This window comes from Castor canadensis, chromosome 2, assembly GCF_047511655.1.
Source record: "Castor canadensis chromosome 2, mCasCan1.hap1v2, whole genome shotgun sequence".
Taxonomy (NCBI): Eukaryota; Metazoa; Chordata; class Mammalia; order Rodentia; family Castoridae; genus Castor; species Castor canadensis.
Genome location: NC_133387.1, coordinates 160042520 through 160069674, shown reverse-complemented (window position 1 = coordinate 160069674; position 27155 = coordinate 160042520). Strand labels below are relative to the sequence as shown.

At 52.6% G+C, this 27155-nt stretch overlaps 1 protein-coding gene, 1 long non-coding RNA gene and 1 other non-coding gene across 4 annotated transcripts in view; 2 read left to right on the top strand and 1 right to left on the bottom strand.

Annotated features, from left to right (window-relative positions):
* Positions 1-27155, bottom strand: part of Smad6 (SMAD family member 6) — a 69050-nt gene extending 41895 nt beyond the window's left edge. For both annotated transcript variants that reach the window (XM_074066270.1, XM_074066271.1), the window contains exons 1-3: positions 24349-27155; positions 17235-17291; positions 13640-13717 (exon numbers count right to left, since the gene is read on the bottom strand). In XM_074066270.1, coding sequence (XP_073922371.1) covers positions 13640-13717; positions 17235-17291; positions 24349-25159 — 946 coding nt within the window. In that variant the 5' untranslated portion in view covers positions 25160-27155. The remainder of the gene's footprint in view (positions 1-13639; positions 13718-17234; positions 17292-24348) is intronic.
* On the top strand, positions 1666-1739 carry Trnaa-ugc (transfer RNA alanine (anticodon UGC)). The gene has a single exon. It is a non-coding gene; the product is annotated as a tRNA-Ala (tRNA).
* Positions 21015-24373, top strand: LOC141420852 (uncharacterized). The gene is made up of 3 exons (XR_012445523.1): positions 21015-21115; positions 23347-23662; positions 23767-24373. It is a non-coding gene; the product is annotated as an uncharacterized lncRNA (long non-coding RNA).

Sequence of the window (27155 nt, the reverse complement as noted above, 5' to 3'; positions counted from 1 at the left end):
GGCTGATTCTAGAATTGACACGGAAACGGCCAACTCAGAGGAGCCAAAAGTACTTGGGAAAGGAACAAGGCTGGATGATTCACACCACCTGATCTCAAAACTTGGCATCCAACAGCAGAGTGGTCAAGCCTGTGTGGTACTGGTACAAGGACAGACACACAGACAACTGAACAGAACAGAGTCTAGAAGGAGAGTCACATGTACATTATCAATTGGTTTTTGACAAAAGGACCAATGATTCAAAAGAGAAGTGGCAGACTTTCTAATCAAGAACGACTAAATTTTATATATAAAAAAAATCTAGGCCCATAGTCACACCTGATACAAAATCAATTCAATGAAAAGCCTGAAACTGTAAAATTTCTGGGAGAGACCATAGAAAACCTTTATGACCTTGGGTTGGCAGTGACAGGGTCCTTTCTTATGACAGGAAAAGCATGAAAAGAAACAACTGACAAATTGAACTCTAGCAAAATTTAAACCTTCTGTTCTTCAAGAGTCCTTTAAGAAAGCAAAAAGACAAGCCAGGGACTAATACACAAAATTTGCAAAACATATTTTTTACATGACTGACAGCTAGACTAAATAAAGAACTCTGGAAATTCAGCAAGAAGAAAGCAAACGACCAATACTAAAGCTCTGAACGCACTCCACCAAAGAAGACACACAGATATCAAGCAGGCTCGATATCATTAGCCACTAGGAAAATGTGAATTTAAACCACAATCTACTAGGACAATTCAAATAAAAATAAACTGGCCATACGACGTGCTGGAGAGGATGGTGAGGAACTAGAACTCTCTCCGAGGCTGGGATCACAGATGGTACAACCACTTCAGAAAACAGCTTGGCAGTTTTGTAGCAAAATCCTACTGGGTACTTAGACAAGTGGCCTGAAAACTAGGTTCCCATGAAATCCCGAACATAAATGTTTATAGCAAAAAAACAGACAACAACCAAATATCCACCTACATAACATGGATGAGTCTCAAAGTGCTGTAATGAGTTAAAGAAAAATGTGCAAAAGGCTGCTTGCTGTGTAATTGCACTTGTAGAATAGTCTGGAAAAGGCAAAACTAGAGCATAGATGAACCAAAAACATTATGGGGATTGTGAAAATGTTCTTTTTCTCCCAGTGCTGGGGATCCAGGGGCCATGCAAGACTCCACCAGTGAACTGCACTGCCAGCCCTGCCTCGCTGATGAATGGGGGGCAATAGTTCCACAGCTCTCAATTTCATGCAACAATAGACTTCCAAACATCCGATCACAGACCCTGTGCTGGGCCTCTCTTCTCTTTCCAGCCAGTCTGTGAACTCATAGGTAGAATGTGGGGCCATTCCGGCCCTGAGAGATGCAGTGACTTCTAAGGACACAGGCATGAGTCCGGCAGACCCGGATTCAAGTCCCAGCTGTGCCACATACGAGCTCGTTACCTCGGACACATTACCTGTCCCCTGTAAAGTGGAGATAAGTAACAGCATAACCTACTCACTGGGACTTAGTGGGCTTTGGGAATAAGAAACACAGCACAGCTGGGTGCCAGTGACTCATGCTGTAATCCTAGCTACTGAGGAGGCAGAGATCAGGAGGATCAAGGTTCAAAGCCAGCCCAGGCAAACAGTTCGAGAGGGCCTATCTCAAAAAACCCAACACAAAAAGGGTTGGTGGCATAGCTCAAGTGGTAAGAGCACCTGCCTTGCAAGCATGAAGCCCTGAGTTCAAACCCCAGTACCGCCAAAATAATAATAAAAAGAAACACTGCACAATGTCTGTCACAGGTTTTCTACTAGAATTTCAGCCACTGTTACAATACTCTGCTACTACTGTCATTAGGACCGGGAAAGAGCCAGGACAGAACTGTAAAAGATGACTCTAAACTATGTCCTCCTGCATGAGGCAGGCCATGACAGGCGCCAAGGGTCACTGGTTTCCTAGTTACCACTCCAAGGAGCACAAGAAGACCCAGGGACTGCCCAAAAGTCATTTACTGGCTGAGACAGTGGATTCACTGGGACAGCAAATAACCCATTTGAAGTCAACACAGGGCAAGGGGGCCATAGACAGATGCAGCCAGTTCAGAAAGGAGAGGCCTCCATGGGCTGTGCAATCCCTGAGAGCTTCCTGAAAGAGAAAGGCTTCTAGTGACCTCAGAAACAAATCAGATGGGCTTCAATCAAAGGAGAAGAGCTCTAGGGAAGGGAGAAATCAGAAGATCCCTCTACCCCTCACTCCTCTCCCATGGCCCAGCCCATCCTTCCATCCAGCCCTGGCACAAGGCGATGGGCAGTCCACACCCTTGGCATTTCCTCCCACGGAAGAGCACTGTGCCAAGGGAGAGTCCCAACACTCGACATGTCCCCACAGCTGGCAGGAGGGCTGGTGCAGGTTTGGTCTGGGATCTTGGGCTTAAACTCCCCCACTTTTTTTCCATGAACCTGAACTTCGGTTTGTCTGGGGGGGGTGCCTTCTTAAGCCCCGTGTTTTCCCTGCAGTCCCACCACTCCCTGCCCGCCCCTCAGGGTCTGGCCATCTAGAGTGGCCAGGAAGCGCTGACGGCCCCTGGCTGCGGTGTTGCCTTTGATGCACACCACCCTCCAGACTTCATCATCACAGTGTGCAAGGCCCCTTTAATAAGTTATTTCCGTGGAAAACCCTGGTAACTCGGTCATGAATCAAGCCTATAAACACCTCAAACCCATCAAAGCACCCCAGAAAGGGAGGGTGGGTAAGCACAGGACCCCTTATGGAAAATTGCACTCAGCCCCTTGCCTGTCCGGGATCCCTGCGGCCTCTGAGGAGCCCCTGGACCTGGGCACCAGCCAAGCCCCTGGCAGGATGGCAAGGTTGTCTTACGTCCAGGGACCCAACGCTGAGGACACTGCTTGTCTGTGTGTCCTGGGGACAATCCCGACCCAACTCCCAGCAAGATTTACAGCCCAGAGAAGCAAACGCACCCGTGGCTCCCGGGTACAGGAATGTCCTGTTTTGGCTACCGGTGAAAGGCCTAGTTTATTGGAAACACACTTCTCTTCCAATGTTTGGTTTCCATTCTCCTTTCTCTTCCCAGAGTGCACTGCCCAGGGCCTTAGGAGAGGATGTGAAGCTCAAATCCTGCCTCGGGGTGACATAGGGAAACACGGGGTGACAGGGAAACATAAGGTGCAGGACCCAACTTCATCTGAGTGTCTCTGGCTGGGCACCACTGGTCCTGCACACAGGAGAGACCCTGATTGGGTCCAGCTCTGCCATGTGGAGCTAACCGTCAGGGACAGGTGCTGCCCTTCTTAGGGTGGAATGGACTAAAACCCCCCTCAAGGTGCTTCTGATTAAAACACCAAGGCCTTGAAAACAGCCTGGCCAAGTATCTAATAAAGGTGACCACACATATGATAGCTAGCCAGCAATTCCTCTCCCAGGAGCCTTCCCCAGGGCTCTGTCCCTCTGTCCACAAGAAAAGGCCAGCACAAGAATACTTATTGTAACATCAAGGGTAGGAACCCCAAACTGGGAACTGCCAGTATAGGGGGCCACCAGCAACAGATGGATGCAAAAGACTGGTGGATGCGTGGTGCATTCTCATTTCCCAGCGATGAGAATACATGACCAACAACTCTGCGCGGTGGTACGGAGGATTCGCACAAACATCCTGTTGAGTTCAAGAAGCTAGATTTCAACAAGCCTACGGTATATGCCCTTCGTGAATCAGGAATAGCTATCTTCCATGTGAAGAGTCAAGATGCAGCTTAGCTACCCAGGGAGAGCTGGAAGGGGACACGAGATGGGATTTGGAGGTCATGTTGTTTGTTTCTCTACCGGAGCTACAGTTTCACAAGAATGTTCAGGAGGCTGAGGCAGGAGGACCATAGGCTCCAAGACAGACTGAGCTACATCACAAGACCCTGTCACTTGTGGTGCTTACGTTAAACAAGCAAAATCTCTACTCACCTGTTGTCTAAGGCTACAGTCCATCTAGCCGCAGTTTTTCTGAGATGCACATCCCTGGCTGACCATGGAGAAAGGTCTGGCCCTCCCTGGGTGACACGCAAAGCTCACATGTCAGCCTCATTTCTTGTTGCCGAGATAACTCCCCTCACTCAGAGCAAGCAGCTTCTGCCCTCCTTGCCTCTGCCCCCCAGCTCTGATGGACCAGGCTGCCTTTTCCTCCCTCAGGCTTGTGAAACCCTCTGCATCCATCAAGCTCAGCTCTGATCCCACCACTCCAACCTGTGCTGGGCAGCAGCTTTGTTCCAGCCCACAGGGCTCATTTAGCAAACAGCACATGTCCTGCCTCTCAGGGAGTGAGGTTTCCTGGTCTTTCCTATTGCATTCTAAGTTTCCAGAGAACTCTCTACTTGCTTGTGCCTTCTCCTTCATACAGGCCTGTCCCTCCTGTTAGCACCTGATATCAACACACCTAATTACCATTCCCTGGGAATCTGAGTGTGCCAGGCACACGGTGTCCCACGAGGTATGGCCAAGTCCACCCAGAGAAGAGGAATGAGGACTGTAAAGGAAAGCTAAGCAACAGAGGTCACAGACCAGTATGGTCCCAAAGGCTAAACTTTTAACCCAAGCCTTCTCAGGTCCCCAAGCCACCCTGTATCATCAGTACCCTCAACTCACAGTTCACTTCAAGGTCGAGCATGAGGCTCCTTACATTTTTCAGTAAATTGTTCTGACCCAAGGGAGGCGTCAGGGTAAGGTGGGGCTGCCCCAGTCTTCCTGACAATCTCAGCAAATCCGCTTTCTTACACAGGGTGACAATGACATCCCAGGAAGGAGCTTGGCTCTGAGCAGTGTGTTAAACACCCCAGACACTGTCTCCTCAAGGGAAGACTTGAAGGTGCCACACCCACCTCACCAGTGCAGGGAGAATCAAGGGTGTCAGTGCCTAGTGACACTCAGAGGCACAGTCAGATGTCCCCTCTTGGTGCTCTGGCATGGCTCACTGCTGAGGGGACTGAAGACAGGGCAGCTCACACACGAATGGCTGCTTTAAGACACCACTTGCGCCCATGTGTAGGAATCACTAAGTACAGCTGGGGGCAGGACACAGAAAGGATGCCTGCCTGAGTGGAAGGTGGCCTGGTGCTTTGTGCCCATCTAGGTCCATCCAGAACTGGGTTCTTAGCCCAAGCTATATATCTGAATCAGCTAAGGAACTCAAAAAAAAAAAAAAAAAGTGCCCAGGCTCTCCCCAACCATTTCTGGAACTGAGCCTGAACTGAAAAGTGCAAAGAGGGCTGAGAATCATGAGTTGGACCAAGGGACCCATTTTACAGATGGAGAGGCCAAGTAGAAGCAGTTTGAGATGACCAAGAGACATGGATGGGACAGAATTAAGCCAGCCTAGGAAGCCATTGGGGCTGTCTCTAGCTTTTGCCCTGTGCAGGAGGCAGTCAGGGTAGAGTAAGGCAGAGTCGTGTCCTGCCACCCTCCTCAGCTGCTCTCTCTGCACAGACAGCAGTGAAGCCCTGGAGGCTGCACAGCCCAGCTCCCCAGCTCAGGGCAGAGGCTGCTTGACTTGAGACTGATGATACAAGCTGAGAGTCCCCAGGAGTGAACAAGCCACAGCCTCTCAAGGTGAGCTTCTGAAATTTCCTTCTGGAAATCACAACCTTAATCCCAAGCTAGGCCCTAGGTAGGGAAGCCCCAGGCCCTGCTCTGGAGTCAAGTCCCCCAAATCCCATCCCCAACACCTGCCTTCTGGAAAGTTTCCCCTCCTCTCCATCAACCCAGGGGTATAGGCCTTGGATTGACCTTGACGTCCTTGGGCCCAGCAGCCTCCTTGTTCAGGCCTAAGGAATGTACAGTTTACAGACTACAGTTAGTGAGTGGCAGGGCTGGGTACTGACCTCTGGGGACATTTACCCTCAGTATGAGAAGGTAGGAGGTGGGCAGAAGGGCTGAAGAAGGTGAGGGAATACTGATGGAGTGGGAAAGAAACTGTCTGGGGGCTTCTTGGGTATATACTCTGATGGCTGACACCAACCACTAACTGCAGAGTTGGCTGTCAGAGGCCAGACTAGAACAGTGGTGTCCACTCAGCCCCTCTCCCTCCACCCCCACACCACACCTGCCTCACATAGTTATAGCTGCCTCCCAAGGCAGCTAAAGAGCCCAAGGGTGTCCCCATCTCCTCCTGATTTCAGGATATATGACAAGCCCCCATAATCCCTCCCCGCTAGCCTGGCACCAACAGCAGCTTCTCCCTATTCCCCTCACTGGCACAACCCTGGATGACTTAGAGAACCTACAACCACTTTCAAGCCGTATCTGTGAGCTTCCCGCACCATGAAAGGTCATTATTCATTTGCCTTCTAGGCTGGGGGCTTTGATGTCCGTTCCAGGCATGAGACTCTGTTTTTCCAAACCCAGAAACTTCTACCAAAAGGTAAGAATAGAATGGCCCCCTGCAGAGGCGCCAGCCCTGGGCCTTGCCCTCCTGGCCAGGGTACAGAGCCCTCACTGGGGGACACGGGGAATGGCCCACAAATATCAGCAATTCTTTCCACAAAGGGCGACTGGAAAAGCGATGTGTCTCAGCTTCCCTTGGCAGCCAAGGGCCACAGAGCGAAAGTGTTTAATGTAAAAACGTCTGACAAAGTACCTGCAGGATGTATTTGCTGTATCAAAGAAGTAGCTCTTGGCAACAGCCATTCTAGCCCGACAAGGGAACTTGAGTGTGGCTCCTGATTGTGACTGACGCCCGGGCAGAGCGTGCCAGGGGAACAGGAGGAGGGCGGGCCATGGGCACACATGGTTGTGATTAGGCTGGAGGCCACTAAGTGCATTTTCTGGAACTTCAGGTCCTCGGAACACCCGCTGCCCAGGCAGCCCTGAGGCGTCCTGAGGATCACTGTCTACTCCAGCTCCAAGTCAGACAGCCCAGCAGCCTCTGGTCATTTCCCTGCCACCTCTGGTCATCTCCCCGCCACCATCATGCAGGTCATTCATTTACCAGCATCAACCCTGGGACCCAGTGAGTGTTGATCCTGCTGAACCCAGGGCACAGGGACTCAGAAGTCCCAGAAGCTAAAAGATGATATTGAGACCCTGCACCTTCCAGCAGGCAAGCAGCATCTCATCAGACACTGGAGAACCCAACACGGGCCAGACTGCCTGGCTTCCAATCCCAGTTCTAGCTGGGTGACGCTGGCCAAGTTACTTAACCTTTCTGAGCCTCAGTCACGTCTTCCTGTAGTGTGGCTAATGAAAGTGGCTGCCTCAGAGTATTGGGAAGATTTTGTGAATGAACAGGTGTGTGGTGCTTAAGAAAGTGCCTGGCACAGAGCTCTGTGATTATAAAATATTATGCATGATGATCCTTCTGTCTTTATCTGCACTCTCTCTGAATCTCCCTATCCTGGACCAAAATTCATTCAATTATTCCACTATGACCCTTGCTATAGGCTAGGCTGGATGCCAGGCAAGGTCCTTCAGAACCAAGTATATCCCAGGGTTCCCTGGCCCCAGTGCCCACAGTCCCTGTTCTAGCCATTCCCCCAACATCCAGGACAATCTGTGGATTCATCCTTCCCCATCCTCCATCTCCCACATATTTACCTTCTAGCCACAGCTCTTAGAACGTGATGCCACCCCACCCTCTGTTTGCACAAGCACTTCCTTTCACCCTAGAGGATATCTACAGCCCATTGTCTTCTTAGGAAGCTCTTAGTCACCCTACAAAACCCAACTGAGAATCATCTTCTCTGCAAAACTTTCCTGAACACCTACATTCCCACCCCAATAGAGTCCTGGCATCCAGGACCTCAATCCCCTCCCTCTGCACAGCTTTCTCCCAGGTCAAGAGTGTGCTTTGTGGCAATAATGAGAAGAGAAGCTATGATGTTGCAGCAGAAGGCCCGCTCTCTGCCTATCCACCTCCCAGGCCCAGGAACTGGAAAGTACAGCTGGGGACATATCAGCAGTAAAGATCCCCTGAGATCAGGGACCCACCAGCCCCAGTGTGCAACTGGGCAGACTGAGACTGGCAGACCGGGGATCCATCCACCTGAGGCCACACCATGGGAGGGGGCTAAGCTTAGGACCCACCAAGGCCACTGCTCCCCACTCCTACTGCTTTGTGACAGATTCAGGCTGGCTACACCTGTCCGCAACTGCCTGAGCCTTCCAGCTGGGCTCCACCCCTTCCCAGCTCATCCCATCCACTCAGGGAGAACAGGGCTTAAGGAGGAAGTGTGGCTTATTTTCCCTCAGCTGGCCAAAGCTAAAAACAACATCACCAAGAGCCAGATATAAGCAGCAAATGCTGGACATTTGGGGACAGAAGCTGAGCCGTGAAGGAGGCAAGGAGTCTGGGCCTCGCCCCTAAGTCCAGCATAGGTCTGGCAGCCCAGCCACCACCTGCAGGCTAGAGCCTGACCCTCAGGCACAAGCACAGGAGGCATGGGCCATACCTGAAGGCCGCCTCTTAAACCCATGGAGGCCATTCCAGGTTCCAATCTCATGGTGTCCAGAAGAATGGCAGTCTCCTGAGCTGTAAGAACACATCCTTCCTGCTCTCCAAAGCCAACCGAAACCCTCTTTTCAGCTGTCCTTCTAAACCCCTCACCACACAGCACTCTGGACTTCAGCACCACCTGTGACAGCAATGTTATCTGACCTTCAGGGCCATGGAGAGGAAGGGGTGACAGGCAGCATCGTTTCTGCAAGGTGACAGGGAGTAAGAAGTGTGGATCCACCTAGGCTGCACCCTGGCTCCACCTACCTATGCTTGCTCTGTGGCCTTCTGGCCATATCCTAGCCTCTCTGAGCCTCTGTCCCCAAACTCTGTCAACCTAGAGAATGTGCGAATAGACACAATGGCCTGGGTCCTCAAAGAGCTCACTGTTGGCTGAGAGAGAGGAGCAGCAGATCCAGCTCAGCCCCCACCCTCCCAGCAGTCCTGCGCATTGTCCTCTTCCCTGGCCACCCTCTCTGTAAAATGAGGGTGTGGCCTCCTGGTGATGCTCCAAAGAAGCCAGCATGCTAGGAGGGCAGAGATGCCAACACACACAGTCAAGGCCACCAGAAGGGCCTGCCCTGTCCCCAGAACAGGCAGCTTACTACCCATAGTAGGTGCCTGACTTCTTATCCTAGGATATTAAGGTGTGAGAGGGACCACCAGGCCCAACGAAGCTTCGCAGTGCCCTGCCACTCCAGCACAGAGTCAGGCAGGCCTGGGTGCCCAGACTCTGGTCAAATGACCTAGGGCTCACCCAGCAGCACCCAGCCTGGCCTGGCTCCCTCTCTCACTCAGGACACACAGCTCCTGCCTTGTGCTCATTCTCTTCTTCTAGGCTGAAGTCAGAGATATGAGCGTGCCAGGCATTGGGGCTTTCATTGTGCAAGACAACCGAGGGGCGAGGGCTGTCTCTTCCACCAGCCTTCTCTTATAGCCTCTAGTCCTTTAATTATAGCATATTCTGCCTGCAAAATTCACACCTTAGTGTGAATTTCTCTAACCAGCTCATCTTGCTTGAATCCCCGAACTAAATTCATCAAGAAAATGGGAGAGGATGTTAATTTTACAAAGAGGTCAGTGGGTTTTAAACAGTCAGAGGACAGTAACCTAGACCCTGGGTGAAACAAGGAGACTAGCACCAGAGCTCTGAGGGCACCTCAAAAAGACCTAGGGGCTTTTGATTTTACCCATGTCCCACTGAAGACTTCTGTAAGGTCTTCATGGTAAAAGTTCCATGTTCTACCTCCTCTACCCACTGATTGACCTTGGTGGAGTCACTGGCCCCTCGGAGCTTCAGGTTTCTGTGAGGATCATGTATCCAGATTTGGAGCTAACGCAGAGATCAAACAAGAATGTTCTGTCAATGTATCAGGAGAGAGGTGACACGAGATAGTTCCTTTTCTGCTGCCCTGGCCTTGCCCGAGGTGTCCTTGCCTATCTGGGCCTCAAAGTCCCCACCATCCCCTCAAGTGGCCTCAATGACAGGACATATCCTTGGAGCTAGATGAAAACAGCTCTAGGCCAGGCACTGGGGTTGTCACTGTGTGACAGTCCCCATCCTGGGCTACAGATGCCCTCTTGCCTGAGCCACATGCCTGTGGCAAGACATGACAGGGACCAGTCTCTTAGGGACAGCAGCCCTTCAGTCACAAGGAGACAGAGGGGCCAGGCAGCTGGGTGGTGGGTTCTGCATGGTTAGTAAGATTTGCCTAGCGAATCTTACCTGGGTAAACAAGGAGCTCTGTGCCCCTAGTCAGCCCCGTCCCTGGTACTCAATTCAGCCAGGCTCTCCCCACCCTCCTTTTGACCACTCTACTTTTCCATGGTCCCCGCCAAGGTCTGTGTTGGCAGGCTTAAGAAAGGGGACAGGAGCCAGGGACCAGTGGCTCATACCTGTAATCCTCGCTGTTCAGGAGGCAGAGAGTAGGAAGATCTCGGTTTGAAGCCAGCCCAGGCAAACAGTTTGAGAGACCCTATCACGAAAATACCCAACCCAAAAAAGGGCTGGTAGAGTGACTCAAGTGGTGAGAGTGCCTGTCTAGCAAGCTTAAGGCCCCAAGTTCAAACTCCAGGAGTGCCAAGAAGAAAAAGAGAGGGGGGACAGGGACCCTTGCTGTGGAAGGCTGTGTGGTCAGACCACCCAGGCTTATACCCCAAGCCACCATTCACAATCTGGGGATCAGAGCAGTTGGTTCAGCAGCAAGCCTCCGTTTTCTCATTTGTGCCATGGCAAGAACCACATCCGTCTTGCAAGTCCACAGTAAGGAATCAATGAACCGGAGAGAAGCTGGTACTTATCAAGGTGCCTGGCCTATCGTGTGTCAATCCATGGTACCTGCTGGCACCATTAGCACCATCATCGCTATTGTCTATCCTTCACTACCCTCTTTGCCCCCCTGCTCAGCCTTCACTCCACCTTTGCAGGATGAGTCGTGCCTTCACCACTCACCAAGATCTGTCGCTCCTCGGTGCTATTCTCCCATTCTCTGTCCTCCAGTGTGACAGCCAACACGGCTTCAGGAGGGGACACATGTCCTTACTGGAAGGGGCCTGGAAGACCCCAAAAGGGACCACTCCACTCCCCTGCCAAGGACACCTGGAACTCAGACCAAAGCCCATCAAAACCTCATTCAATCCTCCTGCCGTGGGAAACCCTAAATTTTCTCTTTCAGAGAGGCTGGCATTCCCAGCCACTGGAAGCAAAGTTTTTTGCATGAAAGCCACACAATCAAGAACAGCAGTGGCCTTCTTACTTTCTAATACAAAAGACTCTTCTCTGAGATATGTGGACACAAATCCCAAATGCAGGCCCACTGGGCCCCAAAGCAGCCAAACTTGCCCAATGTGGCAGTGGGAGGGGGAAACCTGTGTGGGCCTCCCAGCCTGCAGAGGGCACTCTCTCCTCTGCAGCTGCTCTGTGCTCTGTTCCTTCCAGACAGAGCCACACTCCAGGCCCCCTTTGGAACAACTGGGATCAAGTCTACACACACACACCACACACACCACACACACCACACACACCACACACACCACACACACACGCTCCACCATTAATAATGGGGGAAGGCAGGGCCCTAGCTACTCAGGAGGAAGAGATTGGGAGGATCACGGTTCGAAGCCAGCCCAGGCAAACAGTTCTGTGAGACCCTATCTTGGAAAAACCCTTCACAAAAAAGGGCTGGTGGAGTGGCTCTAGGTGAAGGCCCTGAGTTCAAACTCCAGTACCTCAAAAAAAAAAAAAAAGGGGGGGGTAAAGGGATGTCAAAGAGGGGCCCACCTGTCCAGAAAACCAATGCCAATGCAAACTACCTAAATTAAACACACGGTGAGGATTGGCAGTGACATGGAATCAAAATCAAAAACACTTTTGTGTCCCTAGTCCTTCTTTGTGGCTCTTGCCACACAGGCACAGAGGACAAACAACAGACTTCAGCGTTAACTTCTTGTATTATCTGGCAGTGTCTTTGAGGGAACAGATTACAACCAAATAGGGTCAAAGAAAATGAAGAGACCCATTCACAGGGCCATCAGAGACCGAAGCCCAGATAGGAGTGGGACTAGGGGACCTGGACCCCTGCACCAGTGCAGCCCTGAGCCTCCCTGTGGACCGATGCTTGCACTACCCACCATGGTTCCTTCCCAGTTTCCCCATCCCTAAAACTGCCACAGTCTCCTGGTCTTCATGGCTGTGATGAGAACAGGAAATGGATGGAGAAGGGCTCTGAGCTGGTGAAACAGTCTACATTGTATCACCTCAGAGTCACAGGGAACGCAGCCAGAGAAGACATTTTTCTTGCAGAAAAGTGGGGACACAGCATCAGTGAGGAGCAAAGGCCCTGGAGACTCACAGCTCTGACACTGTGTGACCCTGAGCAGTTACAAGTGTAAAGCGGGTGGGGTGCAGGGCCTGGGCCACCTCCATGCCTGCTGCATTGCTACCTGGACCTGGACCTGGCTACAGGCTAGGGGAGAAGGACACAGATGCAGATGGCAGAGACCCAACCCAAGGGCACAGGCCCCAGCGGAGCCAGGCCACAGGCCCAACTGTCTTTGAAGCACACGACTCACCATGCTCCCGAAGGACCCCACAGACCATGCCACCGAGTCTGGCTGGCTTTACTGCCCAAGTTCACCACCACCTTCCATTACATAATGAAGCCCTGACTTAGGCTCTGTAGGGCCAGCTTTTAACTATGGGATAGGGGGATGAGTCAGGACTTTAATCTGGGGATAGTACCAAAATCCACCATTGTGCTTCTGGCCCAGGAAGGGATATAGAAATCACTGGCTTTAGGCAAACTCCTTACTCGTGAGGCCCTCCAGCACGCCATCCTGCCCAAGCCATCCACCCTCCTGCCCCTCCCATCAGTCCTTCCCTCCAAGTGGGGGCAGGAGGAAAAGAGGCATGTAACATGCCCACCTTGCCATGGAGGAGGATGCCTTGCTACAGGGAGAGACCATGCCACCGAGTCTGGCTGGCTTTACTGCACATGTGTACATTGTGTGTGCAAGGGGCAGCAAGCCCCTCCTGACCTTCAGAGGCCACTTTGTAACCCTGCCCAGGATCACCTCAGATCAGGCCAGCCAACCCCACACTCTTGTGGAAAATGCTGAATGTTGCGACCCTGGCACCTGGAACAGTTTCAATTGCTCTGACCAAGGGGACCAAGCAAGTAGCAACGTGGAGCCTCCTGGGGTAAGGTTAAATTAAGCCCCTAACAATTCCTACCTGCTGAACTTAATTACTTGCTAGGCCTTTATCCTTTCCAGGAGAGGAAAGGTAGGGACACCTGGGTAAAGCATGGCTCATGGACCCTTTAAAGTTACCACCTTCAGATTTCACCCACACAAACTGTTCTTATTTATTTATTTACTTATGAGTCAGGGTCTTGCTATGTAGCCCAGGCTGGCCTTGAACGCTCTCAATCCTCCTCTCTCTGCCTTCAGAGTGCTGGGATTACAGGCATGCACTGTTAAGCCCAGCAACACAGACTGTTCTTAACCCCAAGAACACTGCAATTGACACACTGGCAGTCTTCCCAGCTGAGGGGTGGGAGGAAAGGACAACAAGAAAGGGAAAGGGAGTGAAAAAGACCTCCATCAAGTGCCCCACATCTGTCCCCAGAGACACAGTCAATACAACAGCAATGTAAGAGGAGGGAAAACCAACCTGAGAATTCACCCGGAGCGGTGATGAGGGAGTTGGTGGCCTCTGTTTCAGTGTAAGACAATGTGGAATCTGACAGATCTGTTGAGAGAAAGAGACAAAGATTAGTTGGATGCATGACGCTGCTTGCATTTTCCTTTCTCTCTTGCATCTGTGTACATGTGCACATGCGTACATTGTGTGTGCAAGGGGCAGCAAGCCCCTCCTGACCTTCAGAGGCCACTTTGTAACCCTGCCCAGGATCACCTCAGATCAGGCCAGCCAACCCCACACTCTTGTGGAAAATGCTGAATGTTGCGACCCTGGCACCTGGAACAGTTTCAATTGCTCTGACCAAGGGGACCAAGCAAGTAGCAACGTGGAGCCTCCTGGGGTAAGGTTAAATTAAGCCCCTAACAATTCCTACCTGCTGAACTTAATTACAGCCATTAAAATTCTTGAAGCTGTTCCTTCTTGCTTCCTTCCTTCCTTCCTTCCTTGCTTCCTCCCGCTGGAGCTGGGAAACTGTTTTAACAAGTCACAGCCATCTTCACTCTGTCCCACTTTACACCCCTCTAATTAAGGGCTCAAGCATTTGCTCCAGATTAACTTTTTCTTCTCTCTCCCTTCCCCTGACTCCCAAACATCTAAACCTGTTCACAGAGCAACTTTCAATGCTGCCTCTGCTTTTTTAAAAGCAGGCATAAGGAAGCACTTCAGCTGGTGGGCATGATTTGCTTCCCTGTGTGCACACAGGGAGACAGGAAGCCAAAGTCTCTTGCACATTTTCTCTTGAACGCTGAGCTGCTTGCTTGACAAGCTGATGCCTTTTGGGACAGGCAGTGAACTTTTTCTGTGCCTCCGATACCAGTGAGAGGCTGTTGTCCCTATTACAGGACAGGACTGTCCGGGTCCATGAGGCCTGTGGCATTTTCATCTCCTGCTCACCTAGCATAACCCAAATCTGGCACTGGCTGGCCCCACCTGGCCCAGCAGAACCACCCAGGGCCAGGAATTCCTGGGACAAAACTGTTAGCCTAGGCCCTAGCTAGCTAGGATTTCATTCCATCTTGCAGGAATTTTTTCCTTTTACCACATGGTTTGGGGAGCGGGAAGATGAAACATTAACCAATTTGGCCTTCTCTCTCTCCCTCTCTCCCTCTCTCTCCCTCTCTCTCTCTCTCTCTTTCGTCCCACTTGCCAGATGATGACTAGATATTGTGGGTTTTATTTTGTTTTTTGGTTTCATGTGATCACACAGAGGCTTAGAAGTGAACTGACTTTTTGTTTATGAAAAAGCAACAATGCAAGGAAAAGAAAATAATACCAAAAAGAGAAAGAGAACTTGGACTATTTATCAGGGCACACATGCACACACACGCACACACACAAGTTAACTGCTGGAAAAAGTATTGGGACATGGAAAATCTTTTTAAAAACAACAAAACAACCCCCAGTGTCAAGGAGAGGATGTCTTACAAGTTTTGCATTTAACGTTCCCCAGTGCTCAAGTCCCAGGTCTCGCTAAGTCCTAGTTTTCAGTAAACCGCCATGGGGCAACAGACAGCTCTGTGAGGCTGCCAGACAGAGTCGAAGAGCAGATGGCTTCCACCTTTCACACCCCTGGCAACCTTCGCATCTAGGGTTTCCAGAGTGGCCCTCGAAGGCAGCCAGGTCACAGTAAAGAACACTCCCAACCTCCATCACTGCCCAAGTTCAAAGTGGGCCCCCAGGTGGACGGTAAAGCCCTGGATTCAAGTCTCACCTCCAAGAATACCAAGGGTCACCACCTTTTTCTATAAAAGGCCAGAAAGTAAATACCTTCAGCCTTGGAACCCTACACAACTACTCAACTCTAAGCTATCTTGTGGAGCCCTGGACAACAGAGAGGCAGACAGGCAAGGCTGTGTTCCATGTAACTTTACTTCCCAACACTAAAACTTGAGTTTCATGTGATTTTCACATCTCTCTCTTTTGATTTTTCTTAACCATTTAAAAAGTAAAAGCCATCGTTAGCTCGCATGCCATATAAAGACAGGTGGTAGGCTGAGCTCTGTGACCACCAGCAAGAATCATTTCCTACTTCTGGGGTTGAGTTGTCCCATCTGTAGAATATGGGGATACTGTTAATGTCCAAACGGTCACTTGGCAAGGCTGGGCAGTGTCCTGGCTCATGCTGCGTCATTACAGGCTAACAGTCTCTCAAGAGAGGAGCCTGATACAGACCATGAACGCTCATTCTGGGCTTTTCTTTGTTCCTCTAATGGTACTTGGGATCTTCTAGACACCTCGCATCATAGTGCTGATTGAGGAAATGCTGAGATAGGCCTATGGCTACAGTCGGGGAGCTGTGGGTTGGATGGGGACTGTCTGGGTTTATGCCTCCCTCCTCCCCCTCTCACTGCTTCCTCATCATCCTACCAGATGACAGCTCCAGGTCCCCAGTAAACTAAATAAAGTTCCTCTCTGTGGACAAGCAACCTTCTGGAACAAACAAAGGGAAGCCACTGATTCATCCCCTAGAGGGACAGCCTCTGCCCTCCCCACAGGAGGTCAAACTCCCTTGGGGAACTTAGTGGGCACTCCTGACCTCATGAGGGTGGGAGCTGGAAGGAAAACCTGGTGGGTCCCTGAGAGTCCAGGACACTCAGAAGTGGCCTCCCAGATGGTATGCATACTCCTGGGAGGACGCCTTTACCCAAACCAGCAAACTGGCTGTCTGGTCTCTCAGGAACAGTCAGTATCAATACCATGCCATCTGACTTTGGAAGCCTGCACCCCATAGGTCACAAGGCAGTTCTCCTGGGACTGTTAAGGCCGCCTCGCCCCACTGCCGGCACTCTATAGGCTCCACCATCACTCTGGCTCCCATGGTGCTCTGGGTTGCATTGGAGAGACAGCTCAGAGAACCAAGGGACTAGCACCTCAACCTTTAAAAATACATGTGATGGACCAGAGGTGTGGCTCAAGTGGTAGAGTGCCTGCTCTGCAATCATGAAACCCTGAGTTCAAACTCTAGTCCCACAAAAAAAAAAGCAAAGAAAGAGAGAGAGAGAAAAAGAAATGCCTTAGAACTACATGTGCCTGCCCCAGAATGCAAGCCCTAAGGTTTCACAGAACACATGGCCTGCCTCTGAGTGGGACTTGTCTAAAATGACATTACCCACCTCCACTAGGGCAGGGGACAGCCCACCATAGTTCATCCTTTCTACCTGTCCCCAGTGCTGCTTCTGCCCAGGCGAACATCTTGGTTGAACATGGGTGGGAGGAGTTGGCGGGGAGGGAAGATATGACATACAGTTCCTCACAAGAAAAGCTTGGTGACCAATCTGTCTGTCACACTGCTCATTAGTACACACGAAGGGAGAACAGCGCCTGGCTAGGGGAGAGAGAGAAGAAAAGAAATCCAGGAATTCCAGCCCACCTCCAAGGGCTGCCTAAGTCAGAACCCATTCATCTCTGAGGGGCCCATGTTTAAAGGTCACAGAAAGGTTAACGATGAGCCTGGAATTTCAAGATGTAAATAGAGGGCTGCAGCAGTTGGTTCTGCTTTGGCCCAACCGTGGGAGTGTTTGTAAAACTTTGCCCCATTTCAAAGCACTGAAGGGGACACACTTACCCAGTGGCTTGTACTCGTCGCGAGGGGACAGCCGAGAGTAGGGGGGTGGCGGTGATTCTGGAAAACAGGAGACAACATGTAATAGGCTGGTTCACACCTGGACTTCTATGTGCTTTTAATTACTGGTCTCCTCAAATAACTCCAGGCCTCAGGTCACCCTCTGTCTCCTACCACCTCTGCCGCCCAAATCCACTGCAGTAGTGAACGCTCACTCCTCCCCTGGCTGTGTGAGTTGAGGCAAGTTACCTCACCTCTCTGAGTATTTCCTCAGCTAGAAAAAGGGGACAGCAATCATATAGACAAGACCTCCCCCCCATTTTGCGGAGAGGGCAAAAGAAGATAATGTGTATAAAATGCTTAGCACAGCTCTTGGCTCCACAGAAAAACAACTCCATAAAGAGTACCTGTTATTATTATTATCATAACAAGAAAACATCGGTGCAGGGGAAGTCAGAGCTAAGGCTGCCAGATAAAATACAGGATGCTCCGTTCAGTGTGAATAGGGGATAAACATGGCATGCTTTTGTAGTAAAGTATATCCCTGGCAATATTTGGGATATATTTATGCTTGACTGTTAAACTGCTTATGTGAAACCAAAATTGAACCCAGTATCCTGCATCTTAACTGCTAAATTTGGCAAGCCTAGTCAGAGCTGAGGATTAGTACAGAGGACCCGACATGAAAACTTGTCCCAAACAAGCTGAATTAGAACTACCATTCATGGGTGTAGGGAGGTCAGTGGGGCTGGCTGGAACCCAGGAGCCAAACCAAGCTAGGTACCTGGATAGCAGACCTTAAATCAGTCACTTCCAGTTCCTGGCCTCAGTCTCCCCCTTTGGAATGAAGAAGCAGGGATGGGACACAGCCTTCCAGCCCAAACCCTGTGATTCCTATTGTCTATGGAGTTTTCCTCTGGGTTTCTTTCATTTGCCTAAAATACTCCTCCTTAAAAATATATACTTTGCCTTCAGAAGAATTTCTTAGTCTCTTGCTTTAGGGGAAGCAACAATTTGCTAAACTAAGTAACAATTTGCATGAATGAAATGACCCTTCATTTTCCATAAATGAAACTAAACACCATCGAGTGGCAAGCTAAAGCAATCTCTGTGGTAGTAAAGTGGTAATAACTATTATTAGGCTGGTATCAGGAATGACACAGGGGGTAATGAGTGTTTTTGCAATTATAATAGGGCACTCCTAGTTGTAGGAGCATTTGCTGTGCTCCATACACCCAAGGAAGCTTCACCTCCTCCCACCTGGCCTTTCCAGTTGGAAGTGACTTCAGCAAAGGGGAGGCTCAGAACAGTCTAGAGGTCTAGAACAGTGACACTGTGGACAGTGGTCAGGGAGAAGGAAAGGTAAATAATGGCACAGCCACCAGAGAAGACATGGACATCCACTCCATGTTTACCCTGGGTCTCGTGCCATGCCAGGCACTTCCAATTTTACGTATTACATTTTATTCTCACAAACCTCAAGAACAGAGAGGGGTTAATCACACTCATCGGGTATCTACTTGTATCTAAGAAAGATGTCATTATCATTCCCATTTTACAGATGAGGAAACTGACTTGCCCTATCCCCTAGCCAATCTGGTGAAGCTGGGATTTGCGCACAGGGAATAAGGAGGACCCCATCTTACAGCCCTTCCTCCTTATCAGGTCCTGCACAGCAAGGGCTCACTTGATGTTTGTGGACAATGATGGTGGGGATGAAGATAACAGTCACATCTGTGGACAAAGGTATAGACAGAGAGGACCTGAGGGCTAAAGGCAACCTACCAGGGACCTCAAATAAGATTCAAAGATGACAGTTGTTTCCCTTCAGTAGGAGCCACCTGAAACTCTGGTCCTCCTGGGCCTGAGTGAGGACCAGAGCCTGGCCTGGGAAGGCCTTTCCACAGAGAAAGGGAACAGAGCCAGGGCTCCCACTGTAGAGGTGACTGAGGCCTGGCGTGTGGAAGTGACACCTACAGGAACCCACTGTGCAGCCAGAACCAGACCCAGGTGACTGACCTCCAGCCTTGCACCCTCTTCATCATCCCACAGATGTGTCAGAAAGCCTGCAGTCACTGGATTAGGGTGGTTGTTGCAAAACTCTGACTGGCTGAGGCCCAGCAGCATATGGCATGGCACTCTGGGCACTTGCCTCCCACATCTGCCCCAAAGGGGAAGCTTGGCAGCCATGGAGGTGGTAGTGGGAGTCAAGTTACTGTCACCAGCCCCAGCATCTCTTATGGGACTTTACCTGAGACCCAAATGATGGAGGGTGGGAGGGGTTTACAAAGTTTCTCCTGCAGAAGCCACACCTGAGTTGGGGATTCCTAATTATGCCATCAGAGGGACAGAAAGAAAAAACATAAACCTGAACGGCAGACATGCCAGCTAATAAAGAACAGCCAAGGCTTTGGGAGAGACTTCAACTAATCACAACTCCAATCTAGACAAGTAGAAAGTAGGAAGGTTTTTAGTCTCTACTCCATAATACACAGCTTTGGAAGGTCAGACCAGGTAATCCTTTTTTTAAAAAACTGAGATAGAATTCACAGACGACGAGATTCACCCTGTTAAAGGATATACTTTAGCGGTTTTTAGTATATTCAGAGTTTTAGGACCATCACCACGATCTAATTATAGAACTTTTTCATCACCACAAAAAGAAACCCTAACCCCATTAGCAGTCACTTCCTATACCTCAAACCCCAAACACAGGCAACCACGAACCTACTTCTTTCTCTATGATTTGCCTATCCTGGAAGTTTCAAGCATATAATATGTAGCCTTTTTGTCTGGTCTCTTTCACTTAGCATAATGTCCTCAGGGTCCATCCATGCTGGATACAGCAGTGTCCACACTTCACTCTTTATGGCTGAATGATATTTCTTCATGGGGACAGATCGCATTTTGTGTAATTCATCAGCTTATGGACATTTGGGTTGTTTCTACTTCTGCTGTAATGAATGATATGCTGTGAACAATCCTGAATAATTCTTAACTGCCACCCCACAGGTCAGGCCACCCAGATTTGAGAGATGGGGCCCCAGGACACTAACTCAGGTAGGCTAGATGGGCACTGTGATAGGTAAACAAAAGGTCAGAAGAGAAACTTTGAATTGCCACCAGACTCTCTGTCCACTACCCTCTTAGAAGATGTCCTAGCACTTGTAAAAGTTGTGCTGATTTTAACAGAATAATGGAAATGCTGTAAATTTTAACTGTACTCTTTGAGCCCTGCAGGCCCCTCAGAAAGCAGGGGGCATGGTAGAGAAAGACATCACAACTCCAGCCCCTTAGACCTCCAGCTTGAGGCTTGGACTCCAGGAATGTCTTCCAACTTCCTTCAGAAGCACGAGCAGTCAGCCAGGGGCTGAGTGCATAGCCAGGCTAGTCCTCAGCTCAGCCCAGCCCAGCCCAGCCCAGCCCGGGCTGCCCTCAGTCATCCCTCAGGGGGTACTTAGCCTTCTGAGATCTAGACCTACCTTTTTTAAGCCAGCAGAGAGTTCACAGCCTCTCCCTGTGCCTGGCAAAGTTTCAGTTTGGGACACTACCTTCCACCCCCATCTTTGCAACCCAGCATCTTGCTGGGAAAGGATCCACGTGCCTCCCTGGGCCTCCAAGTTTTCCCCTCCTAAGGGGTGGCCATGGATGGAGAGGGGGACCCCCAGGCGCCTGTCCCTTCCTCCCCCAGAAGGCTCAACCCCAGGCCCCAGGATGGGAGAACAGAAAAGCAGCTCCTGGCACTTTAAGGGCTGTGGAGCCTAATTGCCCAGATTCCCCCGGCAGCCAGATAAACAGCACAGCCGGCTGGCGCCAGCAAGAGGCAAACTGCACATTATCACCCCTTCCTCACCTCCAGGATGAGCAGACAGGCCCAGGGGCGAGTGAGTAGGGCGCGGGGTGGGGGCTTGGAAGCCCAACTTGAAATTGATCTTATTTCAAAGGGATAATGCCAGGCCAAGGAAAAGGAAACCTTTCTAGCCCGTTCTAATTCCCCCACGCCTGGCCTGGGAACCCTGTGTTTTCCTAGGCAGCCTCCTCCAGTCGTTTAGAAGTTCTCTCTCACTCTGTCTCTCTTTCCCGGGCACAATTTGGATAATAGTAATTTACTCAATATAATTACAGAAAAAAAAAGTAGTGAAGCAAAGAGCAGGAGATTTCTTCCAAAGTTAATGGATACTTTCAGGAGAAAGGAGCTCTATAAACACAGGTCAGAACTGTGATTAAAGTATTTCTCCACATTTCCGTCCACATAGGCACCCACCCGGCTCAGCAAAAGGCACCAAGGGAAGCAGAGCCCAGGCGACTCCCAGGGGCCTCAGGACAGTGCTCATGACAGAGACTGGCACCCAGGGCGGGGCCTCTGCAGAGCACCCCAGTTTCTATGACAAGTGGGGAGGAGGAAAATGGAGGAGGAGGGAGGCAGGGGTAGCCTGGAATCTGCCCTCTGCCCACAGACGTCAAGGACTCCATCCAACCCCAGAACTTTATAGAGGGGAAAAGAGGCCCAGAGAAAGGCACTTGCCCCAAGGCCCCAAAGCAAGCTGGTAGTTGGAGGAGTGGCTTCAAACATCATCTACACTGCCCAGGAAAGGGCTTCTCCAGTCATTGGGATTCCCTGTGGGTTGGGGGTGGGGCAGGGGTGATTGATGTAATTTACGCTAGCTAAGTGCCTGCTCAGTGTGTGAGTCTGTCTGTCTGTCTGTCTGCCTGTCCCATGCCCGAGCCCTCTCCCCTGGAACTAGAAGGCGCAGTCTCCTTATCAGGATGTGCACGGCTGAGCCCCAGCTATGCGCCCGCCCAGCAACAGGAGCCAGGCTGGCGGCCAGGCTGGGGGGGGGGGGGCTGGGTGGGTTGGGGGGTGGCTGTGGGGGGCGGGCAGCAGAGGGTTTCCCCAGTTCTCAGTTCTAGCACAGGCAAAAGGGTCAGCAGGGCATACTGGCAACCTTGCCTCTTCCATAACTGTCAGTGTTCCGAGTGCTGACAGCTGACAGCCCCCATTGGGGACACCAAGGGGGACCCCAATAGGACCTCACAGGCCAGCACCTAATAGAAACAGCCCCCCAGTAGCTCCTCCTTCTGGAAGGAGGAAGGGAGTCAAGTCCCAATATGACATCAGATATGGAGACTGGCCATAGAGAAACAAAGAGGAAATGTAATTCATCCAAGGTCAGGTTAGGACCAGGTCCTATGGTTGAGAACAAAAAAGGTCTGGTGGAGTGGCTCAAGGTGTAGACCCTGAGTTCAAACCCCAGTACTGGAGGGAAAAAAAAAAAAAAAAAACCGTTCCACTGTGGTTTGCCAGGACTCTCTCAACCTCTACCCGCCCAAACTTAAATCAACACCTGCACCAACTCCCAGGACAAGGAACAGGAGGGGGCCCTGTTGTCTTCACTTCTGGCCTACCCATCTGAGCTAGCCATGCCATGCCTTGCTCCTAGCTCTGGAGCGCGCGCTCTCTCTCTCTCTCTCTCTCTCTCTCTCTCTCTCTCTCTCTCTCTCTCCTTCCCCTCCTCCCCTTTGACCCTCCCCTTGTCAAAGTCTGCTTCAGGTTAGAGGTGTGGCACTCCTGATCCTGTTACAACACTGACCTGGCACTGCCCACCTCCCTTCTATCCATCTTTTCCTATCTCCCCCTGAGGATCAAGAAGGCATAGATCCTACTCACATTTTCCCTCTGCACAGTGCGTGGCACAGAGGAAGTGCTCAGCAAACATTTGCTAGTACACTGACCGGAGAGAGAAAGAGAAAATACCTGCTCGCACCTTCTAGAAGAGTGGAATGTGCCCCACCATCCTGCTCCCACTAGAAAAATAACTGAGGCAACCCAACCACGAATACGGCCTCCTTCTCCAGAGACAGGAGAACAAAGGGTGGCAGAGGGGAAACAGTTTATTCAGGGGAAGCTGTGGGGAAGAGCTGCTAGGCATAGAAAACCCAAGGTGGGCTACAGCTCCAGGACTGCCTGAAGCCCCTAAATTTAGCCAAGAATGACCATTTGGGATGCAGGTCACCCCCACCATCAGTGCCCTCTATTTAGGAACCATCACTGCAGAGAAACTTCCTTTTCCTTCCATCCACTAACACTGTCTCTCTCTCTCACACACACACACAGGCACACACAAAACACCTGGGAGGAACCCATGCTCCAAGGACCACCTTCTTCCACCCTGACTGAGGAGACCTGTGCTCTGGCCACTGGTGTGCACCCAGGCTGGGTGCTGGCTGTCCATGGAAGTCAGACTGAGGAACCCAGAGCCCTCCCAGGGCCTGTAACTCTGCCAATCCCATCCCTAGAGGTCCCCAATGCCACCTAATGGATTCATATGCACCCTGCAGGAGGCAGGAGACTGCAAGCTCCCCACCTGCAGGGACCTCTGCCTGTCCTCACCCATCTGTCCTCACCTGGGCTCCAGCACCCAGCCCCTCAGGTAAGCCAGACCCAGGTGGGGTGTGTTCAGGAGATCCCAGGAGAACGGGGTGGGGGGGCAGTTCTCAGAGGAAATAAAATACCCGGCTTCCTCACCTACTATAGGAACCTCTACTCTACTCTACTCTAGAGGCAAGCTAACCCAAACAGAGATGATGAAGATGGGAGGTCCCTGGCATCTGACACCAAAAGGATGTTGGGAATGAGAGGGATTGCCCTGCAAAAGCTGTGCTCCAAAGTACACAATAAGAACAAGCAGAACATTTTACAAACACTTTGAGACTCTAGCCACAAATCGTCTACAGCAATGCCACAAAACGACAGCTACCTCGAGAGAGGAAAGTACGCATGCAGATACAAGTGTTGGAGCCTGGGTACCGATCAGAATAAAATCTGAAGTTGGGGAGGAACCCTGTTTCGTTGGCCTCCCCCTGACTTTTCCATCCGAAGCTGACGCCTCCATCACGCCCCTAAAGGCACAAACTCCAAGGTGTCCCCTTCTAATTTTTAAGGCTAGAGCCTTAGAATGAAGTTGCCATCTGCTGTGTGTGCTCAGATCCTCGTTCCCCTCGAGGGGGCGAGGATCCTGCCCTGGGGGCTCCCACCTGGGAGGACATAGCCTGCAGTGTACCCAGCAGGGTGAACGTCACGGACAGGGGGCGGGGAAGGGACGCCGAGGCCGCTCACCTGGCCCACAGAGCCGGCTGAAGTGGTAGGGGTTGCAGCACACGGTGGGGCCGTCGGCGGCGGCGAAACTGTGGCAGCCGCACAGGGGCTTCAGCTCCACGGCGTGCTGCAGGTCGGGCCAGCGGAAGAGGCGGCCGAGCAGCAGCTGCGGCGGCGCGGGCTGGCCGCCCAGGCGGAGATCGGCGCGCGGCACCAGCACGCAGCCGCCCGGCACGCCGCCGCGGGACTCCACCGCCTCCAGCAGCGTGTCCAGCGAGCGCTCCTTGAGCCGCTTCAGCAGCGAGTACGTGACCGTCTTCAGTTCCTGCTCGAGCAGCAGCAGCCGCGAGCGGGCTTCGCGGCTCCGCCCGCCGCCCGGCTCCAGGGCCGCCCCGGCCAGGGGGGCGCCGGTGTCCCGGGGCGCGCCGGCGGCGTCCCGCTCCGAAAAGAGACAGCAGGTCACCGTCTCGCAGTCGCTCTCGGGCAGCCAGCCCGGGCCTCCCGGCTCGGTCACGTCCAGCGGGGAGCCCCCAGCACCAGCCCCCAGCTCCGACATGGGCCTCGGGGGGCCCCCTGCACGCCGGCGCCTCCCCGCGCTCTGGGCGCCTCGCGGTCCCACCGCGTCCCGGGGCCGCCGTGGGGCTACCGGGCGGACTTCGGAGCGGCCGAAGCCTCCGCCCTCTCGTGCCCGCGGGGCCGGCTCAGCTCGGTTGCCCAAGCTCCCATCCTCGTCGCCGCCGCCGCTGCCGCTGCCGCCGCCTTCCTCCCGATCGGGGACCACACGACTTCGCCAAAGTCGCCGCACCAGCCCCGAGCGTTTGGACCTGAACATACGATATCCTTTGGCGCCGGGGGTGGGGAGGGAGGCGGTCTCCGGTTACCAGGGGTCCGTTCCCTCAGCGAGGCGCCGGCTGAGCGGGCCGCAACCCCACATGAAGCTCCGCCGCGGGGCGCCGTGCAGACCGCGCACAGCCTGTCGTCGAGGGGGCACAGCAGGGCTGCAACATGAGGGAGCTCTCCGGGGCGGAACGGATGGGAACACGCGCGCGCCGAACCGAAGTCCGCGCGGGGCCAGCGGCTACTTGGACCGCGGCAACCCGGCTGCTCAACTCCAGCCCCCCGCGCCTTAGGGGGCTGCAAGCGGCGCGCAGCTAGGAAGAGCCCGCATGGGCCGGCGAGCCTTCAAAAGTTGCGCGGCTGGTCCATGAGCACAAAGCGCTCGCGCCGAACCCCTAAACGGGTCTAGAAAGCTCTTCCCCGAAAGCCCAAGCGCTTAATCACATGGGATTTTCCTGCAGGATCCGAAAGGCGGGCTGTTGATACCCTCAGGTCCCTGCAAAAAGAAAAAGAAAAAGAAAAGATCCCAAACAAAACCCAAATCCCTGGGTTTGCATGCACGAAAGTCCAACTCCGTCTCAGGTCCTAGGCGCTAGATGCACTTGGAGCGAGTTTCTCTTGAATGCGGGTGTCAACACATGAGTGGAAGCTGTAAAAATCCCGAAGAGCTGCTGGGAATCCTTAATTAAAAATGCAATCCACCGAGGCAGAGGTCGCAGCCCGCCCCCACGCAGCGCTCGGACGCTCCGGGCGCCGCGGCTGCCGAGGTCGCCCCCCTCCCCCCTCCACAAAAGTGCCTCCCGGTGGCCCCGCGGTCCCAGCGAGCTTTGGAGAGGCAGCGCCCGGCGGCTCTTTCTCTCGGCTCGGCTCCCTCGCTCGCTCCCCCGCTCGGCTCGCTCTCTCTCTTTTTTGTTCTCCTCAAACGCACACTGAGGGCCCCCGGAGGAGCGCCGCGGAGTCATTGGCTGCCTCCCATCATATGCCAGTCTAGACACTTTGGCGGCTCCGCGGCGCTGATTGTTGCGCAAACAAGGTTTCAAGTTTCTTAACTCTTAAAGGAGAACACGTCCCATTGCAGGGCCCGAGGCTCCGAGGGGCTGGCTCCCGGGGCGGGCCGAGCCCCGGCCCCCGCCCCACGCCCGTCCCAGCACCCCCGCCCCGGGGCTGACAGCACCCGCGGCTCGCTTTCTGGCTCGCGTTGCGCCTCGGGCACGGATACGAACACACACGCACACACACACTCTCTCTCTCTCTCTCTCCCTCTCTCTCCCTCTCTCTCACTCACACGACTGCACACACCATGGGAGAGCCAACCCGAGACTCGGACTCAAACTTGGTGCTTTGCGTCTCCAGCTTGTGCACAAACTTACAAACACAAATTGCACTTTAGAGTCTGTCCAAGCCCCCACCCATCCCAGCGCAAGCTAGTAAAAATGGGTGTGCGTGTGCGCCTTCCTGCCCCGCATCTGTCTCTGGGGAACAGGGGGAAGCCGATAGGATGGAGTAGCGGGATCGTCTGTGACAGCCTTGAAGGCTCCACGCCCCCTGTGCAGAGTGGGGTCGCTCTGCTGGAGTAAACGGGGGGTATGGGACGCTTCTCACAAGGAGGTTCCAGGCTCGCCCGACGTGGGGACTTTTAGAGAGGGTAGGGTAGAGGTGAGGAGTGTGTTCTCGATGGCTTCTCTCTGTCGCCACAGCCCTCCCTCCAATCGAGGTAGGCTGCTTGCGGTTCTGGGGCCCTCTCGAGGCTTTGTGCTCTCTTCTTCCCTTTCGCCAATTCACTCAGTGCTCCTCCGAGAGGGATGTGGGTAGAGGGTCGTGCTTTCCCCAGCAATGCTGCACCACTGAAATGGGACTGAGTTAGTGATGAGGTTGGGGACGCGGTGGCAGCGGCAGCCGGACGCCCGGCGCGGGAAGGGTTAAGGCCGCTCCTGCCCTGGAGCCGGCGCGGCGGGGTACCTCCTCGGGCGCGCTCTCTCGTCCGAGGGTGG